The sequence below is a fragment of the Taudactylus pleione genome, unplaced genomic scaffold (assembly GCF_031769625.1).
Source record: "Taudactylus pleione unplaced genomic scaffold, aTauple2 ptg000054l, whole genome shotgun sequence".
In the NCBI taxonomy this organism is placed as follows: domain Eukaryota; kingdom Metazoa; phylum Chordata; class Amphibia; order Anura; family Myobatrachidae; genus Taudactylus; species Taudactylus pleione.
Genome location: NW_028284456.1, coordinates 1529180 through 1550930, shown reverse-complemented (window position 1 = coordinate 1550930; position 21751 = coordinate 1529180). Strand labels below are relative to the sequence as shown.

Below are 21751 nucleotides of genomic sequence, written 5' to 3'. Positions count from 1 at the left end.
TTTTTTTTATTATTATTATTTTGAAGGGGCAACTTGTGAAATGAGTCTTTGCAAGTTACAGTTCATGTTTCTTTACTGTTTTGTTTTATACAATGCTTTTATCAGTAGTACTAAAAAAATAAACGTAGTTATCTTACATATACAAATACGGCATCCCTTACAGTTTTCTCACCTTAGGAAACTATGGGCCTGATTCAGACCCACTCGCGAGCGGCTGTCCGCTCGCAAGTGGGTCGATGTTATGGACTGAGCATGCGCACGATGGAGGGAGCTCCGTCGTGCGCATGCGCCAGACGCGACGAGCGAAGGAAAGTCCTTCGCTCGTTGTGTCCGATCAAAGGGGGCGTGCTGTCAATGTTGATTGACAGCACGCCCCCTTTGGTGGGCGTGCCGGGGGCGTGCCTCCCTGACGGGGGCGTTCCCACGGGAACGCCTCCCGTCAAAAGCCGGCCCACTGACATCACTAGTGATGTCAGTGGGAGTGATTTTGGCTCTGATAGAGCCAAAATCACTCCCGAGCTTGCGGTTGAAAACCTCAACCGCAGGCTCCGGCTCGCAATTTTGATGGTCGCGATGGTCACGACCATCGCGGCCATCACAATGCACGCTCGTATAGCCTGTGGGTGGTGACCCACAGCTATACGAGCGTCCAGGAGGACGCTCCATTTTCATGGAGCCCGGCCCTCATTCAGAGCGTGCGCTCTGCTCAGAGCGTACGGCTCTGAATGAGGGCCTATGTTGTGCTGCAGGGAAGGCAAATTTAAACTATGCAGACAGATTTTCAGATGGGAAGGCATGTGTCATAGCTAAACTCTAAATTGCAGAGTAAAAATACATCTGTCTAGTATCTATGTTCTACATGCAAAATAAGGCAGTGTTTTCTCTGTGCCTTACCCATCTCTTTATAGCCACCACTTGCATAACAGCATGGTTTATTCATAATACACAATTTCCATAAGAACATTGGGCCTGATTCAGACCCACTCGCGAGCGGCTGTCCGCTCGCAAGTGGGTCGATGTTCTGGACTGAGCATGCGCACGACGGAGGGAGCTCCGTCGTGCGCATGCGCCAGACGCGACGAGCGAAGGAAAGTCCTTCGCTCGTTGTGTCTGATCAAAGGGGGCGTGCTGTCAATGTTGATTGACAGCACGCCCCCTTTGGTAGGCGCGCCGGGGGCGTGCCTCCCTGACGGGGGCGTTCCCACGGGAACGCCTCCCGTCAAAAGCCGGCCCACTGACATCTCTAGTGATGTCAGTGGGAGTGATTTTGGCTCTGATAGAGCCAAAATCACTCCGGAGCTTGCGGTTGAAAACCTCAACCGCAGGCTCCGGCTCGCAATTTCGATGGTCGCGATGGTCTCGACCATCGCGGCCATCAAAATGCACGCTCGTATAGCCTGTGGGTGGTGACCCACAGCTATACGAGCGTCCAGAAGGACGCTCCATTTTCATGGAGGCCGGCCCTCATTCAGAGCGTGCGCTCTGCTCAGAGCGTACGGCTCTGAATGAGGGCCAATGTTAGCACAGTACATTCAAACTGTCACGAGTTACATAATACATCATTGCAGTGGTTCCCAAACTGGGTGCCATGGCACCCTGTGATGCCATGGGGCACTTGCATATGTGCCACGGGTTGGTGGTACAGGACCAAATCAAATTATTTATGGTCAATGTGTGAAACCAGTGCTGGTGTCTGCCATTCATAAAATATGTGGACAAATAGGAGCACATCCCTGTCCATCTCATAACTGGACCCAAGGATGGCAGATAACCACAATTTACTTAATTTAATATTTTTTCTGAATTTCACAATAAGAAACGTTTGAGCTAGGGGTGCCATGAAAAAAACAATGATACTATAAGGCGCTGTGATTCAAGAAAGTTTGGGAAACACTGTATTATGGCTATGGTTCCCAAACTTTCTTGAATCGCGGAGCCCTAGGCCAGTGGTCACCAGCTTTATTTGAGGTGTAAGCTACTTTAGAAACATGAAACCTCCTGAAAAGCTACTAAAATTGTAAAAAAAAATCTGGCTAATAACTGAACAATTGAAGGTCATTTAATGAAAATAAAAAAAAATGTTTCATAGAAAATAACAATATATTTAATTATTACAGAGATATTGTTGTAGATTGTAAATAAAAATTAAGCACAGGCACATTTTACTGTTAATTATCGGCTCCAAGGAGGTACGTGCAGTTGAGGAGCAAAAGATATAGGCAGGGCGGTTGTGTGATTTTCTGGCAGGGCTGGGCGGGAGTCACTTGCTCCGCCGTAGCGTAGATGCTGTGGGTGGAACCATGGTGAAGTACGTCAGGTGATTGCTGTAGAGGCTACGGCAAACACCTGACGTGCTACCCAGTGGCTCCACCCATGGCGTTGACGCCAGGGTGGAGCACACATCAGAGGTCACTTCCTCCCCTAGTTGACTTGGCAGTACTGCACTTAGGTGAGCTACCAAAATTAAGATCGCAAGTTACCGGTAGCTTGCGAGCTTTGTTTGGAGACCACTGCCCTAGGCCAATAGTTTTTTATTGAGAAATTCATCAAAAAATTTTAAATAAAGTAAATTGTGCTTACCTGTAATCATTAGGTTCAGTTACATGATGGTGGACAGGGTTGTGCTTCAGGTTGACACAGATTGTATGATTGGGTGCCACTAGTACTGGTTTTGCATATTACATTGACTATAAATAATTTGACTTGGTCTGGACCGCCAACCCGTGGCACCCTTGCAAGTGCCCCGCGGCACCAAGTTTGGAAACCGCTGCATGATTGGATGGTTGTATTGTCCAAACGAAAGTCATCCGATTATGCAGTTACTTGGATTCCAGTGTTTGCAGTTTTATGTGAAACATACTTAGGAGTCAAGGGCTATGAGAAATACTTAACCATGGTGTTGTACACTAACACACTTTTTAATGTCATGACTCTTGAGAAATTATGGGCTGGGAATATTTTATGCGCTGTAGTGTAATTATAATTATTAGGATGAAACAAGTTACTCATAAGTGTTACATAAGAGTCCTGCTGCTGCATTAGGATAAGGAGGACTGCAGTTACTGTACTGTAGATCACTTTATACTAACATTAATGAGTAACTATCGGAGACGACCACTCTGAGGACTTTGACTTGCTAACAACAGTGTGCTGTAATGTCGTGTGTTGTACGGTGGCAACCAGCAAAAGACTATGTGCATTCAGAATCTGCTGTGTCTGGATTATCTGGAACAAAACAACTCTCTTTATCACTGGGAGATCTGGCAAGGGAAAAGATGAAGACTCGAAACATAGGTGTTACTCTAGGAACCTATATTGTTACTTCCAGGTATTTATAATTAGATAAGAAAGAGGCAGCTTTAAAGTTCTGTATTTATTTGACATTAATATTTTGTGTTCATCAGTGGAAATAATTCCTGAATAAATCCCTTGATTCCATCATGTAATAATATAAAATGTGCCAAATACTAAATATTTTTAAAGCCACTGTAATAATTCATGCATACATCAATGTAAACATTAGAATGTTGCAGTCTTTTTTTTCAGATCACTAACAGTTTACATTGGATTATTAGGGTTGGAGATTAGGATGATATTTTGTTAAAGAGGGTTTATAGACTTTAAACAATAGTGGATCGAAAACAAGTAGCTTCAATACATTTTTTGGAATAATTTGCATAAATGTTTTTGCCCTTGGTTGCATTCTTCTGTCCACCATGCATATATTTATTTTAGTTTCATTTTATGTAATACAATGTTTATCCACTTTTATATTGGATATTGTTTTACATAAACACACTTTTTATGCCTGTAATATTGTAAAGTATGTTGTAAAGTATGTTGTAAAGTATGTTGCACTTATCTGCATTTTCTTTGTTATGCATATTATAACACTATACCTTATATACATTACCACTTACCAATATGGTTTTCATTAGTTGGTAATGTGTCAGGTTTGTGTGAAATCTATAGACACTGCCATTTATATATATATTGTTTGTACTCACTAATCCTTATAATTTTGTATATTTCACTGGTTTAATAAATATATTGAAGATGAATTGATTCATTGATTTGTTGATTGATTATTTTTACTTTGTATTGAGCAAAACAAAGTCTAGAAAAACAAAGGCTAGATTAGTTTTAATAGATGCAGGGATGCGTGGAACCACTTAACCTGTGAAAGTCAACTTGGTTGATGAAATTCTGTCTACCACCATGGATGAAATACTTATTGTTACTTATAAGGATATCATCTTACCAGGAGTCTGGAGTTGTTCTGCACTTTGGGCTGCAGGGGCAGACAGAGGACAGTCTGTCTGCCCCTGTGATGGGGAAGCCCTTGTTATACGCATCAGAGACTGCTTGCTGAAACCAACAGGGGATAGTATTGAGTCATTGTTAGATGCCAGTTTGCCACATGTGCATGCATTATTATACATACTAAGGATTAATAAAATGGACACTGTATGATATATTGTAAGTAACAAATATTCTATACAAAGCCACTCTTACAAGGGTGCTTTATTGAAGTATACTAAACTATTTATATTAACTTTATTTCTAAGGACATAATACATTATGATGTCTATATACTGTATATGTGACTGATGATGTTCTATATACTATATATAATGCTGTAATATTGTTTTAACAATGTTTTTTTTTTAAATAAAATATAACTTTGATAGATAGATAATGGGCGGAACTCCAGGTCTTGAATCAATAAAACTAGTTTTATCTCATGTCACAAGGTACACCAACGTTTCGCAGCCCCTTTTTTGTTAAGGTAAAAATTTTGTATCTGGCTCTGGAACGTTTGTTATTGATTCCAGACCCGGAGTGCCGCCCACTATTTTCTGTATTGCTGACTATCGGGTGCTGGCACTATATAAGAACTATATAAGTATATGTCACTAATAATAATAATGGCTATAAATACTGCTGACAGTAAGGGCTTATTTTTATTCACTAGTAATGAACTTTTCATTCATTACTAATTGTGTTAAGTATGGCAAAAAGGCATGCTTATGTATGTATGTTGAGTCGCTGTATTTCAAGGTATTACAAAACCACATTATTTCTGTGTCAGGCATACAAATACATAATTATGCCCAATGCTTTTTTCCTGATGGTACTCAGGTGTACACAGTACCGGCACCTTTTTTTTTATGTATTTAATTTAATTATTATAACTAGTTCTGGAAACAGGAATAAGGGACATATTTATCACAATACGCATCTCATATAAATTTGCAAGGATGTATCAAAAATCGCATGCAGGGAGAGAGCTTGCGGTAAAGCTCTGTCCCTGCAAATCCACTTCACATACTTTACACTGTATTTTTAAAAAAAAATACAGTGAGTATGTGTCCTCGCATGCGCTGCCGGCTGCTGCTACTCCCAGCACCGTCCCGCAATCGCAGGAGTCGGTGAACCGGGGGAAAGCCCTAATAACGCAATCTGAAGGTGGCGTTATTATCACAGGGCTTTCTGCTGTATTTTTTTACAATTTCTTTGTAGTAAATTTCAGACAGATCACATTTCCCATTACAAGTATAGGAAATGTGATCTGTTTACTAAAAATCTACGAATTAAAGGGATTGGGGTAGTTTTTCACAAAAACTACTCCAATTGCCCTTTAAAAAATGTATGTGATACTAAATGTAAAAAGGGTGCAAAAAGAACACCTGTTTTCACATTATTTTAGTAAAAATAATGTTAATAAATATGCCCCTAAATGTGTGTACTCATTTAAGAAATGAAAAAAATAAGTGTGGAAGCTGCTAGAAATATTGCATCATATTATAACTAGGTAAGTACCAGCAGCTTTTTTCCTAGAAAAACAAAAAGAGGGTACATAATAAAAGCTAAGCTCACATGATCCTATTTGTACACAATATAATAATGTAATGAAGTGTTATGTACACAAGAGAGACTAGTGTCTTGGCAATGTTATTAATAAATGCGAATGTAGCATTTTCCATATAAAATGTGATGAAATAAATACTTTTCTATATCCATTGTTTAACGCTTTAAAAATCATATGGACATCTTCTTTCCTGCAGTAGGTCAAATAGAAATGCAAAATTAGTGCCCTGGTTAATGTTATGCCTCATAGTAGTGCCCAGGTAATGTTATGTCCCATAGTAGTGCCCTAGTTAATGTTATGCCTATAGTAGTGATTTAGTTAATGTTATGCCCTATAGTAGTGCCCTAGTTAATGGTATTCCCCACAGTAGTGCCGTGGTAAATGTTATGCCCCATAGTAGTGCCCTAGGTAATGTTATGCCCTATAGTAGTGCCCTAGTTAATAGTATGTCCCATAGTAGTGCCCTAGTTAATGTTATGCCCATAGTAGTGATTTAGTTATTGTTATGCCCTATAGTAGTGCCCTGGTTAATGTTATGCCCATAGTAGTGAGTTAGTTATTGTATTGCCTAAAGTAGTGCCCTAGTTAATGGTATTCCCCACAGTAGTGCCGTAGTTAATGTTATGCTCTATAGTAGTGCCCTAGTTAATGTTATGCCCCACAGTAGTGTCTTAGTTAATGTTATGCTTCTGTCGCAACTCACGGATATATAATAGATGCTAGTCTGTACTTCGGGATTGGCGAGACCCAGAACTGAGGCGCGGAGTCTAATGTGCCGACGATATTCACCAGAGGCCCCCACAAAGAGGTTTGGACTTAGCTGTGTGGCCCTCAGACTAGGTTCCCTAGTACAGGTGCTGGTGTACTCTGGATTAGAGCGGAGAACGATGAAGACATTTAATCGTGGTCAACAAGCCGAGTCAGAATCAAACAGACAAGGCGGTACCAGGGCAGGGCCGAAACTAGGATTTTTGTTACCTAGGGCAAGACAGTAATTTGGCGCCATCCCTGGTAAGTCCCCCATAGCAATGCCCCCTTCAGCAATGCACCTATAGTAATGCTCCTGAGGTAATGCCCCTGTAGTAGTGCCCATATAGTAATGCCCCTGTAGTAGTGCTCATATGGTAATGTCCCTGTAGTAATGCCCATATAGTAATGCCCCTGTAGTAGTGCCCATATGGTAATACCCCTGTAGAAGTGCTCCCATAGTAATGCCCCTGTAGTAGTGCCCATATAGTAATGTCCCTGTAGTAGTGCCCATATGGTAATGCCCCTGTAGTAGTGCCCTTATAGTAATGCCCCCATAGTAATGCCCCTGTAATAGTGCCCATATGGTAATGCCCCCACAGTAATGCCCCTATAGTGCCGCTTACACGAAAATACCCCAAAAAACAATACTTACCTTAAACCCCATTCCTACGTCCGCCGCCGTCCAGTCTGCCCGTTTGCTCCTCGGAACTATGAGAGAGACGTCATGATGTCTCTCCCATAGTGCCCGTGGGGAGAGCCTGAAGCTGGTGTTCAGGAGAGAGCCCCAGCCTCCTGCAGGGAAGGAGTCGGGCACCTGCTGGTAATAAAATCTTAGTGAGCGTCCGGCTTGGAGCCCCCCCTGCAGCGCCAGGCTGGAGGACACTGGCGGCGGGTGCAGCGGCGCACCCGGTGCACGTGCACCTCCAGCCCCCCCTAGTTGCGGCCCTGACCAGGGATCAGGCAATATCGGGTCAGGAACGGAGCCAAGGTCAGAACCAGAATACCAAGTATAGTACCAGGGAGAAGACAGTGTTAGGTCACGAACAAGCCAAGGGTCAAAACGAGCAGACGGAATCACAGAGGTTTGAACGCTGGTGTAAGGTAATGGAGCCTATACTCTGGCACTGTTCAGTGCTCAGAGTCTCCTACATATTGGGAGGAGCTACAGATGTCACGCCGAACGTGGCCCCTGATTGGCACCTGTCCCTTTACCTGAAACACAGAGTGGCGCGCATGTCCCTATGGGAGCCGCGGCCGCCTGCACGCTGCTGCTGCTGAATGGTTAGAGCCGGCAGTGAGGACACCAGCAGTGGGCGCTGGGGATTTCCCACCCACTGCCCGCCACCGGCCAGGACCCCACTGCTGCCGGACCCAGTAAGTAACAGCCGGTGTCCGTCATGCTGCGACAGCTTCACAGTTGTGTCTTAGTTAATGTTATGCCCCATTTTAGTTACCTAGTTACTGTTATGCCCAAACATAGTGTCCTAGTTACTGTTATGCCCCCTAGTAGCGCCCTAGTTAATGTTATGCCCCACAGTAGTCCCCTAGTTTATTTTGTGTTTTTCATTTTTTACCTTACTGGCAATGGTGACACTTTAAGTGCTCCTTCTCTATTGGCAGCTTTTGAATCTTACGCAACAGCCCTATATGTCTGCAGGGCCTTCCGGGCTGAGACAATTGCAGTTTACACTTTACAGTGAGTGTTAGGACAGGGGAGGAGGGTGGGGGGACCAGTCAGCTTCTACCTTCCTAATGCTGTAAATTCTACTTTGTGTGGAGTTCTTCTTAATTTCAGCACCAGATAGAGCCATGCTGGAGATAGGCACAATTTTTAGATATGTATACATTTGGGTGCACTTTTGCAGCATGGGCAAATGTGTTTTCTTACCACAAGCAACAAGAATGAGGCGAAGGTTATATAATCTGGAAACCTGGGATAATTGGGGATTATGATATATTGCATAAGACTATAAGGCAAAAAAACAGTACGTGACTATCTGTGTGAACTGAAACACAAAGCAAAGACATGAAGGGATGTAGTCTGGAACCCGACAGTCTAAATGCCCACCGCCAGCTTCCGGACTGCTTTATCCCGACTAGGGATGAATGACAGGCGTCTAAATGTAGACGCCTGTCATTTGCCCGACGTCAGGAGACCGGCGCCAGGCATCCCGATCAAGCGGATGCTGGGCGCCGCAGCGGACAGCCGCGGGGGGGGAGGTTTAGGTTTAGGGCTCCCGGGGGGGGACTTAGGGTTAGGCACCCCCACCGAGAGGTTAGGGTTAGGCTAGGGGGAGGGAGGGTTAAGGTTGGGCAACCCCGGGGGGAGGTTAGGGTTAGGCACCCCCCAGGGGGACTTAGGTTTAGGCAGCGGGGAAGGGGGGGTTAGGTTTAGGCACTTAGAGGTGGGTTAGGGTTAGGCACAGGGGGGGAGGTTAGGGTTAGGTACCCCTAAGGAGGGTTAGGGGGGTTAGGTTAGTAAATACTTACCTTTACGATGATCGGGATTTCCTCCTTTGTCGGGCATTGAACCGCCGGTATGATTCGACATGAATGGAGTCAGATAATATATATATATATATACAGGTTTAGCTGGAGCTTTTATAAGCAAGACCTTCTATATACCACTATTTCTGTATATTACATGTACCTAAAAAAGTTTGTAAGCACTTCTTCCAATATATGTAACATTTAAAATACATCTCTTCACCAATATTTCTGTTTGGCTTCTAAATGTAACATATCTATGGATACTATAATTTACATTATATTACTTTTATTATTTTTATTCCTGGGTAATGATTGTGGTTTCTTTATAGTAAGAAATGTTCTCGTTTGTCTTCCAAGCCGCCCCCTTGCTCCCCCTCCTCGTTCCGAAGCCCATGCTTGAATGCAAGAAGGAGGGACCACAGCAAATATCTTCAGTTTTGTACACAAAAGCAGCCCTCATAGGGCACTTTACCAAGCTCCGGAATGTTACGCTCTTGAGATGGCATTTACCCATAGTAGTATTTTGGGCTACTGTGTCATGGTTCTGGAAGCAATATCTATCACTTTTCTTCTAACCATTCACCGGGACAGGACTTTTGCAGAAGTTCTGTCTCAGAACCTGCAGAATGGTAAATTCTGGCTGTATATTACATTACCACATTGCGAGTAGGGGCAATATTTTCACACCACTTTTAAATGCAGATTATGGTAAATACAGTATGTCTGTGTTGCCGAACTGAATGTAAGCTTAGCTATTAGTTGTTCATGCTAAACAGCTTGATGGCATTACTGATCAACTTTAAATCAATCTTATTGGGGTTGACAACCATTGTGTGTGCAGTAAAATCCACATTTAGTATCCTTGTTTAATATACTCATTTTGTGGGACTTATTACATTTCACCATGTAAAATTATTAAAATTACTACAGGTTGAGTCTCCCATATCCAAAATGCTTGGGACCAAGAGTAGTTTGGATATCGGAATATTCCGTATATTGGAATATTTGCATACCATAATGAGATATCTTGGGATTAGGACCCAAATCTATACACAGAATGCATTTATGTAATATATACACCTTATACACACAGCATGCAGGTCATTTGATACAATATTTTCAATAATTTTGTGACTCAACAAAGCGTGTGTACATACATGAAATTTATTTATGTTTCATATACAACTTAAACACACAGTCTGAAGGTGATTTTATACAATATTTGTAATAATTTTGGGCTTTAAATAAAGTTTGTGTACAGTGAACCATCAAAAAGCAAAGGTGTCACTATCACAGTCATGCTAAAAAAAAATTCATATTTCGGAATATTCCATATTTTGGAATATTTGGATAGGGGAGACTCAACCTGTATACCTTAAAAATAGAGACTGAACTGCCCGTTATAGTATGCTCGTGTATTGTTGTGTTTCGATGTTAACAGTAATACAATACAAGTTAAATAATAAAGAAAAAAAATATTACAAATAAAGTAACTATATTGAAATAAAGAGCACTGGAAATAGTGATTCTATGGGCCATATTCAATTAGAGGCGAAGTTTTCGCTTGTCCGACCTTTCGCTTCATTCGCCTGTTTCAGAGGCGAATTTATTCCGTGCTCGTCCCTGATTTTCCCCTTACTCAATTGCAAAACAGGCGAAAACGGACATTGGCGAATGCGGAATAGGCGAAAAGTACTGAAAGAATTGGGGAAATCAGTTGTACCCCAGAAAAAGATATTAACATAGGGAATCAATATAGATGTGTACTAATAGCCTAATAAGACGATTTTGCTTACTTAAGTTGTGTAAATTGCTTGCTATTAGCGTCTTTGTAAAAGTGGTGAAGAATGGCATAAAGCTGTATTTTTTGGTGAAAATAAGTAGTCCTGTCAAGTTTGGGGTACTTGAAAATGGGTGCTAGCATATTTTTATGCCTCTAAAGTGAACTTTTAAAAAACTTGAAAAATCCACCTGCTGCATGCACCTGCAATCCCAAAAACACCTGACCCATACTTGTGGACCCCCAAAAAGTCTATTTCGCTCCTTTTTATGTTTATCCCCCCACTTTTTACATTTTTTTTGGTGTGTTCTTAGGTTTTTGTTTCTGTTTTTTTTTTTTACAGATTTGTCCTTTGGGGGCTGTCCCAAGGGGTCTGAGTTGTTTCCCACATTTGCACCCCAAAATAAAGATTTTGCATTTCTTTTCACCAGCTATTGATTGGAGAATCTTTTTTGGAGAATTGCTTCCGCTTAGGCGAAATTGTCCTGGAATTGAATTTGGCGAATTTTTTTTAGGCTAAATTTTCGCAAAAAAACAGGCGAATATGGCTTGTCCCCTCCTCTCTACAGACCGGCTGGCAGGCGGCAGCTGATGGTGGCCTGGAGAGTACAGTGCTGCTGATCTTACCTTTCCTGCCGGTCCTGGACGCGGACCCGCTCTGCATCTGTTGTGCATGACGTCACTGTCTGGTGTTTGTGGGGCGCGTAGCCTTTTTCAGCTGGTTGTGGACGGAGCCTCTTCTCTTCTGTCTTCTCACAATATCAGCGTGCCACGGCACTACTAGCTGTGAAAGACAGCCGGTGGGCTGCCTGTTAAGAACAAGCCTTGACCGTGTGATGCGCTAAGGGGGACGGGGCCACAGGTGAGAAGAGGCCCCACACACCAATCTCCCCGTTGTATGTCATGTGTACTCTGGATCTTTACTATCTGCTCAGGGAACTTGTGAGTTAATAGCGCCTGACTCACACATGTACGCTATTCAGTTGTTTATGCAGTAGAGCGAGAATCAGCAATCTGAGCATATGTCTGAGTCGCACTGCTGGCAGAGACTTTTTACATTTTAGTGTGATTGACAGCGTTTGTGGGAGCTAACGAGGAGTGAAAGCAAAAAACGCAGGTGTGCTATGACTGTTTTTGGGGTGTCACCCACGTCTATGTCTGCAATCCCATATGCAGTGAAAGTGGCCCAGAGTCTCAGTACATGTGGCCATTCTGTGTGACCACGGGGCTATTGAGAAGTCTGATTACCGAAGAATCTGAGACCGATGCTGCGTATTTGAATGCAAATACTTGGATTTGCAAAGCCCCAAGTGGGAGTCTCATATTGTCGCACAGAAGCTGTGTACGGGATTGCTGCGATAGCATTAGCGTACATCTCTGAATCAGGCATTTAGACCTTAGATTGTGTCATGTGATTTATACTTTTACAGTTCTTAAACCTTGTGCATTAGGATTTGACTTCACTAAAGCTCTAAAGCTAATGAGTAGGTGTTAATAAATTTTCCCAAGGCAGTGTACAGCTATTACTACTGTAAATGAGTAATCCATGACAAAAAAGCAATCATTTAGAAAAGGGTGTAGCAACAGGGCAGGGAGTAGTTTACTACCATTGAGAAATTGTAATTATGCTTGGTATATTTATAAACCAGCAAAACATAAAAGTCAATATAAATTATAAACACAGTGTTTAGATGACCTGAAGTATGAGTATATTAAATTATATTTATTTCCTGATCTTCAATAATACAGTTAATTGCTTAGCCACTGCTACGACCCATTTACACTTTTAGCAATGTATAATTGCATTTCACTTATTTCATTTTTTGTTGTTGATACTAAGGGGTAAATTTACTAAGAATTGTGTTGGTCTGAATTTGGCTGTACGGAAATGTTGAGTCAATTTTCCTAACACGGGAATTTACTATGGCAAAAACAGGAGTATTTCCCGTATCTTTAGAGTTAATCACGGCCGATTTCACAATTAAAATGCAGTCGAAAATACATATAGAAATGAGTAAACAAGTCTTATCCAGGGCTCCTGAGATGACAGCAGCTCTCAATAATAATAGTAATAATATTAATAATACTCCTTGGGGATCCTTAAAGCAAATTTTCACGTAAATGAAAACGCTCTATAAGGTGCAGAATTGTCAGTATGACTTGTGTCGTAGAGATGAACTACAGTAGGTAGGGATAAGATACAGAATAAGAATAACACTATGAATACTCCAAGTGTGGAATAAATGAAAGGAAAAGGTGGTAGTGATGCAATTAAGAGAATATGAGAAAAGGGAAGGACCAGTTATAAGGGAATCAAGGAAAAAGGAATGAATAAGAAAAATTAGGATAATAAAAATAAAGGGAAAAAATAAAGACAGTAAATATGCATATGTATTTAAATAGTAAAGAAACTGGGTAAAAAATATCTGGGTACAAAATAGCTAATAGTCAGATCCACGAATGCTGCATTAATACACAGTTATATAGGCACCAGGTGTTTATAGCCCTTTGGAGAAAAAATTGGTGCAGACATCGTTCACAGGTCAAATATACTTCTTTCCCTATCTTACCCTACTTGCTGCTGGTGTTCATTGGGGGAAGATGTAGGGGTCTCCTCCTCTGCTATCGCTGACCCCGTTCGGTGTAGGTAGGTATGCTGGATGGCTCCCTTGCTTGGAGCTCTGCCATCTTGATTCGCGCACCATGTGCAGTCGGAACTCCGGTAACGATGTGCGCCCGTGTCTCGCGGTCAGGGAGCACGGGTGCCTGTGTCTCTGGGCCTGATTCAGACCCGCTCACGAGCGTTGAGCGCTCGCAAGTGGGTCGATGTTGCCCAAGTGCGCATGCGCACGAGGGAGCCGGCTCCATCGTGCGCATGCGCGAGACCCGAATATCGACGGCCAAGCCGTCGTTATGGGTCACGCACCAAAGGGGGCGTGCTGTCGATGGTGACTGACAGCACGCCCCCTTTGGTGGGCGTGCCGGGGTCGTGGCTGCCAGACGGAGGCGTCCCATGGGAACGCCTACCGTCTGGGTCCGGCCCCACTGACATCACTAGTGATGTCAGTGGGAGTGATTTTGGCTCTGATAGAGCCAAAATCACTCCAGGGCTTGCGGTCACCGAGACCCTACCGCAGGGTCTCGTCGCAAGCCCGATGGTCGCGATGGTCTTGACCATCGCGACCATCTTTTTGGCCACTTGCATATGCTGTGGGTGGTCACCCACAGCTATGCGAGCGGCCAGGAGGCTGCTCCATTTTTAGGTAGGAGGGCACTGATTCAGAGCGAGCATTCTGGTCAGAGCGTCCAGCTCTGAATCAGGCCCTGTGTTCCCATATTATAGATCCACTCTGTTTCTGATTTGGAAATATTTACCATAAAGTCTCCTCCTCTCCAGTCTGGTTTGAACATCTTGATGGCCATGAAACGTAGTTTTTAAGGATTTTTTATTGCCTTGGAAAAAATTGTTGGAAACAATATGGGTTAACATTATAAAACATTATACTGTATTGTTAATGTGTTCACTTATTCTTATTTTGAATTTTCTAATTTTGCAGCCAATGTATTGTAGACCACAGTCGCACTCTAACAGATAGATCACTCCTTCTGTGTTACAACTCAAATGTTGTTTGATTTCAAAGTCCTTATTCTTATAATTAGACCGGAATTTGGTAATAGGTTTAGTGGAGATTTTTTGCAGATTTCTGCAGCCTTTGCAATTCAGGCACTGGTGGAGTCCCTTTTGGAAATTTCCTGTCTGTTTATTCTCGGGGGGTGTGCAGCTGGATGTAAGGATGTTCTGGAGGGTTTGGTCCCTCCTATAGACAATTTTGGGTTTGGATGTAATTTCTTCCTTCAGGTTCTGATCTAGAAGAAGTAAATGGCAGTGTCTTTTGAGACTTGACTGTAAGCCCTTTGTATAGATGTTTGTATTCAATAAGATCTTCTCTTTTTAGGATTCTTATTTTTCTGAGGCTGTTTTCAACCAATGTTTCATGATAATCTCTCTCCAGGAATAGCTTCTTCAAGTTGTTGCTTTGTTCTTCAAAATCTTCAGGGTTTGTGCAGTTTCTTTTTAATCTTTAGAATTGCCCCCCTAGGATGTTTCCTATCCATTTTGGATGGTGGTTACTTGATGAATGTAAGTAATTATTGCAGTCTTCCTTTTTGAAATATGTTTTACTCATTGCATTGTGTTCTACATAAATTTCTAAGTCCAAGAATTGGACACTTGTTTTGCTACATGTATGGGTAAATTCAAAATTCATTTTGTTATGATTCATGTAGGTCAGAAAATGCGTGAGACTTTCTTCACTGCCACTCCAGATAAAAAGTACATAATCTATGTACCGTATCCAGTACTTCCGATGTTCTTCAAAGGGGTTATTCTGCCATATGTAGTCATCTTCCCACTTGGCGACAAGAAGATTCACGTAACTGGGCGCAAAAAATTCATCCTAATACCAAAAATAGTTATGGTCCAAAATAAATTTTATACTGCTCATGATAAAATTTATCTGATGAGGTTGGGCAGTTTATTTAAATAATGGTATGTATGCAGGCAGCCATCTGCGTGGCATATAAAGGTATACAGAGACTTCATGTCACAGGTGACCAGAAAGAAGGTATTTTCCCATTTGGCATTTTTCAAGAAATGTAGTACTGACGTTGTGTCCTTAACAAAGCTTTTTTGGAGGGAAACTAGAGGCTGTAAAAATTGATCCACGTATCCTGAGAGGTTTGTGGTTAGTGATTTGATTCCTGAAACTATAGGCCTTCCGGGTGGATTTTGTGAGTTCTTGTAGAGTTTAGGAAGCTGATAAAATACTGGTATCCTAGGTGTAACGCTATTAAGGTACTTTAAACTCTTTTCTTGTTAATATTCCCAAGGTGAGGCCTTCTTCCAGACAATCTGTATATAGATCTGCATAAATTCATGCAACAGTTATGCCTTAAAAAGTACTGTCAAAGAAACACTGCACTAAAAACATAGCTAGAGAAGAACATCCCACAAATACAGTCAAACACACAAAGCTTAAGCCACAAAGTAACTTCTTTCCAAACCACATGAAAGGAGCCACTTTGGAAACATTCCAGAAATTAGTGGAAGCAGATATCGAGAAACTACCAGAGAAGCCATCAATTAAAATCAACCTGAACAGCGCAGAAAAAACTGCACTCAAAGAACTAAAGAATAACAAAGACATAATAATTAAAGCTGCGGACAAGGGAGGAGGTCTAGTGGTCATGGACAAAATCAACTACCAGCAAGAAACTGAGAGACTGCTAGCAGATGACTTCACCTACTGAAAACTAGAAAAGGATCCAACCAAGGATTTTAAAAAGGAATTAAAAGAACATCTGGAAGAAGGCTTCACCTTGGGAATATTATAAAGAAAAGAGTTTGAGTGTCTTAATATCGTTACACCTAGGATACCAGTATTTTATCAGCTTCCTAAACTCCACAAGAACTCACAAAATCCCCCCCCAGAAGGCCTCAGGAATCAAAATCACTAACAGGAATCAGGAATCAAATCACTAACTGCAAACTTCTCAGGATACGTGGATCAATTTTATAGCCTCTAGTTTCCCTCCTAAAAAAGCTTTGTTAAGGACACAACGTCAGTACTACATTTCTTGGAAAATGTCAAATGGGAAGAAACCTTCTTTCTGGTCACCTGTGACATGAAGTCTCAGTATACCTGTATATGCCAAGCATAAACTGTCCAACCTCCCGAAACATCAGATACATTTTATCATGAGCAGTATAGAAATTATTTTGGACCATAACTATTTTTGGTATCAGGATGAATTTTTTAAACAAGTGACCGCGATGGCGATGGGAAAATGAAAAATCATAGTTTGTCTTATTAGAGTTTTTTTGGGGTGTTAAAAATGTTTTTCTGTCCATCATATATACTTCATTTCTATTTTTTTCCAAATCGTTTCTATCATATCCTTATGATGAATCTTTTACTCATATTTTCACTCTGTATCATAAACTCTTTTTTTGTCACTGCAGTTTCTTCTTAAACATATAAATTGACTTTTAGGAATACCCTTGAACCAATTTCTATGATGTAAACTGCTTTTATTGATGTAATGTTGAGAATCTGTAGGTTTCGAGTATCCTTTTGTCTCTAGCATCCCCTTGTTAAATCCCAAAAAATTAACTAATTCAGTATTAATATTGAATGTAAAATGGCTAAGGTTTGTTTTAACTTATTTATTCATTGATCTAGTATCCTCCTGATTTTTGTCACTTAGGGGATTGAATACTATGGGTTGTGTGAGAAATAGCCCGAGTGACTCTGTCTCCTGCGAATGCGCTGAGTGGTGGTCCCTGTACGCATGCATTCAGTGAGGTAGCTGTTTACAGTCTGATGCATGCGCCAGGAGATTCCTCCGCGTATGCGCCATAATAGGGCAATGAATCCCTCACCACATGATCCGTAATGGCTGCAACTTCCGGCAGGAACCGGAAGTAGCGGGACGGCGTGGAAGGCTAAGACGGGGGTAGCAGCAAGGTGACCACTTCTGCTTAACTTTATTGTTCCGGTTAAGAAACAAAACAAAACTATACCCTCTTCAGATATGAACTGGAAATGAAGTGAGATTCTTTTATTTATTTATTGAGCGTTTTTGGCATATTGAATTAATTTATGGATGAATACAATAGTGAATGATGTTTTATCTCTGTACAAATGTTTTTTTTTATGGTCTTTTTATTGTTATTACAATATACAATGGGCCAGATGATTTGCACTTTCGGGTCATAGGACCCATAAATAGCAGGCCATGTAGCAGGAAGTCCCCACAGCCTTGAGGAAGAGTAGCATTACTCGAAACGCGTTGGAGGGTTATTGCTTGGACTTACCTGCATTCCCCTAACTGGAACCATAACCGTGCGAGGTCAGCTTGATGAGTTGCTTGAAGGGAGGAGGGTTGTAATCCGGATACCTCCGTTTATACTCACTTGCAGCACCGAATCTGGTGCCAAACAGGGTACGGTTCCAATTTTATTAATCCATCAGTTATGGAAAATCATCTTTTTTATTAATTTTGTACTATTTGATATATTATATAATACATAGTGGCTGAGGATATAGCCACATACAGTATGTTGTTTTTATGAGCAAATATATATATTGACCATGTTGCCGTATATGTTTTAAAATAAATGTGAATCAAATATACTACACTATATTTACCCCTCTTTTTTTGATATATTCCTTTTGAGTGACATCTTACTGGGATACAGCTGGGACTGTTTGTTGAACACCTGAGAGTATTGGCATCTGTAGTGGGACATAAAGACTGGACTTTTCGAGTGATAAATGACTACAACAAGAACTCTTTTTTCATCAAGAATAAGATCTCTTTATGTTATGGGTAGCGCCACATGTGTAATGGGCTAAAACAAGGGGCTCACAGGATGAATGCTGTGATATACAGTAAAGTGTAAGGACTGTCAGGATTAGGGATAGTGGGGGCTAGAAAACCTCCGAAAGGTCTGCTGTACTCTCTCGGGTCCTGGCCACTCTCCCCGCAGTCAGTAACAGCCACCGGTGCCTTGCAGTATCGGAGTCAGTCTCGGCTCCTCAGGCAGGCTGGCACATGCTGTGCGAAGTCCATGACCAGAGAGCACAGAGTGCAGCAGACATGGAGGAGGAGCGCTGCTGATGCTGATCGGCGCTCAGCGGCTCCTCTGTTTTGGAACGTAGAAGCCGGCAGGACATGGATCGGCAGGGACATGGGTGACAATAGAGGAGGTGCCTCCTTCAGGAATGGCACTGCTTGGAGCATTCATAGTGTTATTCTATATCTTATCCTTACCTAGTTCATCTCTATGACACAAGTGATACTGACAATTCTGCACCTTATAGAGCGCTTTCATTTACTTGAAAACATATAGAAATGAATACACCATCGTCTCAACATGGCAGTACTCTCCCTAGAAAGGAATACAATATGGGAATTTACCAAAAATCGTGATTATAATCACGGGTGTAATAAAACCAAACTCAGTGTCCAAATAGAAGTTTCAAATAGCCCCCCTCCTGATTAGCTTGTCTAGCAGAAACCTACACAGATCAGTGTGATCTGTGTATGTTTCTGCTATTTTAGTGAGACTGAAATGCTTACCTTAAAAAAAAAAAATTATGTGCCCCCCCACCCACCAGTCCTGGTTTTAAAAATAGGGGGAAAACGTAGCGTGGGGTTCCCTCTTGTTAAAACCAGCATCGGACTCAAATCTAAGCAGGGTGTAATGCCACAGCCGGTGGACCCTTTCCCCGGCCAAAGCATTAACACCCCAAGCTAGTCAGCACAAGCTGGGGATCTCAGGGGAGGTGGGGACCTCCCCAATAAAGGCCCCCTCCCTCTCCTGAGCACCCCAGGCTGGTGGGTGCAGGGGTAATAATGTGAAATATAGATTGGTACTATTGTTTTTTTACAGTGGAATTAAAGGTGCCATCGTGCCTGCCCTTTGGCACTTGTGGATCTACAAATGCCAGTAGGGGGCCGGCACCTGTATCACCACTTTTAGAAATTATAACTTTATTACATACCTAACACACTCACACATACTTAGCTTCTGCCAGATGTTCGGTCCCCTTCTCCAAGTAAAATTCCCACAGTTTACCTGTAAATAAAAAATACAACACTTACCTACCTCCTGGTGTCGCTGTGTCCCCTTCCCCAGTAGTCCCCACGGGTCTTGTAAAATCAGCTTTTCCCCGATAAAACACGCGGTATCTGTCATTGACCGGGGTAGAGATGCATGTGTTTACTATTTTTTTACAGTGGGGTTACAGGTGCCAGCCGCCTGCAGTTCCACTGTAAAAAATCAATAGTACCAATCTGTATTTCACACTATTACCTCTGCATCCACCGGTCAGGGGCACAGAGAAGAGTCCCAGGCTTCAGCGTAAGTCTGGAATGCTCAAGAGAGAGGGGACCCCTTTATTGGATCCCCACCTTCCCTGAGAACTCCCAGCTTTGGCCGGGGAGACTTGGTGAAAGGGTCCCCTGGCTGTGGCATTACACCCGGCTAGATTTGAGTCCACTGCTGGTTTTAAAAATAGGGGGACTTGCTCTGGGAGCCTAGCACTGGTTCCTTAAATAAGGGGGAACCCAACACGGTTTCCCCCCCCCCCTATTTTTAGAACCAGGACTGACTCAGGAGCCCAGCGCTGGTTATGCTTTGGGGGGAAAGGGCCACGTCTCTTTAAAATATTTTTAACCTTTTATTTAACAATAAAAGGCAGAAAAATACACGGATCACACTTATCTGTGTATGCTTCTGCTAGACACTTTGCTAAGGAGGGGGTCTATTTTTACACCGTAATTTGATTTTATCATAACCGTGATTATAATCACGATTTTTGGTCAATTCCTGTGTTGTATTCCTGTCTATGGAAAGTACTGCCCTGTACAGATGATGGTGTATTCACTTCTACTTGTATTTTTGGGTGCATTTTAACATCAAAGATACAGAAAATACCCCCATTTTTTTCATGGCAAATTCCTGTGTTTGGAAAAATGGCAATTTACTCCCATGATTGCAATCTCGGACCAACACGATTCTTAATAAATTTACCCCATAGTGTTCATTCTAGCACCCTGCTCCTGTCACAGCCTATGCAGTTCCTCTTTCCTGCCTGGGGTGTCACTCTCTGCTTTGGTGCTTCTAGCACACTCTGCTCTGTATCTTGGAAGTTTGTTGCATCAGCTGAGTGTGCTAGAAGCACCAGAGCAGAACACGACACCCCAGGCAGGAAAAAGGAACTGCACAGGTTGTGACAAGTGCAGGGTGCTAGAATGAACACTAGTCATATATAGAAATGGTGAGGAAAATCAGCAAGGACATCATACAAAGGAATATCAATTAAGAGCAATCAGTACGTGGCAAAAAAATTATACTTCTGCAGTGAATAGAAGATTGCTTCCAATATATTCCTAGAGACTGTTTAATAACTTCATTTTGAAAAGGGCACACGTCATCTTTTTTTATGCCATTTACCAAGATATTGCAATACCCAGGGCCGTAACTAGGGGAGGACGAGAGCTGCTGCTGCTGTCTAGGGCGCAGATCCCTGATACTTGTATTTGGCTTGCAGGGTTCCTGGTACGGCTGGTAGGGCTATTGGCAAATTCTCTGCTAGAGCTGATTGGTGATTTCTTCATTGCTCGAGCATATGTTCTTGTGTATGTGTGTATGTGTGTTTCTGCTGTATTAGAGAGGCTTTAGCAGTTTTATTGCTGCCAAATATTAAATATGTTTATTGTAAATAAAATGGTTGAAAATATGGCCACAAGTGAGACGTAAGTGTCTATGAATTATGTCTGGCGTATACCATAGGCTATTGTTGCCAACTAGCACATATTAAGATGGTTGCTGCTTTGCATCAGCCCTTTTATGCATAATATACAATGCATTTTTATTTAGCATTTCACCGTATGCTCCAAATATGTGTTGTTTTAATATATTCAGATAATTAATATGTGCCACATCTGCAAGAAAAAATTGTTTTAATAGACACATTTGGGACCAATTACAAGTCAGTTTGTGAATTAGATATATATTTAGTAAGATTACACAAGGGACGTATATATTGTACCTTGTATTGAGCAAATGGTACACGGTATGTATTCAGGTGCTATTTGATTGCTTTGCATTTCCAACAAAAATACACAGATTTAATGTTAAGCCCCATGTATTAACATCATTTAAATCAGTTACGTTCTGGATAATAAATCGTGTAAGGAAAATTAAATGAATGATTAAGCAATTAGCACTGGCAATATTCTTATTTTTATCTAATGTTATTGGAAATGTTCTGTAGATTTTTTCTCTT

At 41.8% G+C, this 21751-nt stretch overlaps 1 protein-coding gene across 1 annotated transcript in view; it reads left to right on the top strand.

Annotated features, from left to right (window-relative positions):
* Window positions 1-3155: 3155 nt before the first annotated feature.
* The window catches only part of COBL (cordon-bleu WH2 repeat protein), a 440790-nt gene continuing 422194 nt past the window's right edge, over window positions 3156-21751 (top strand). The window contains exon 1 of the mRNA XM_088464406.1: window positions 3156-3328. Within this exon, the coding sequence (XP_088320532.1) occupies window positions 3156-3328 (173 nt within the window). The remainder of the gene's footprint in view (window positions 3329-21751) is intronic.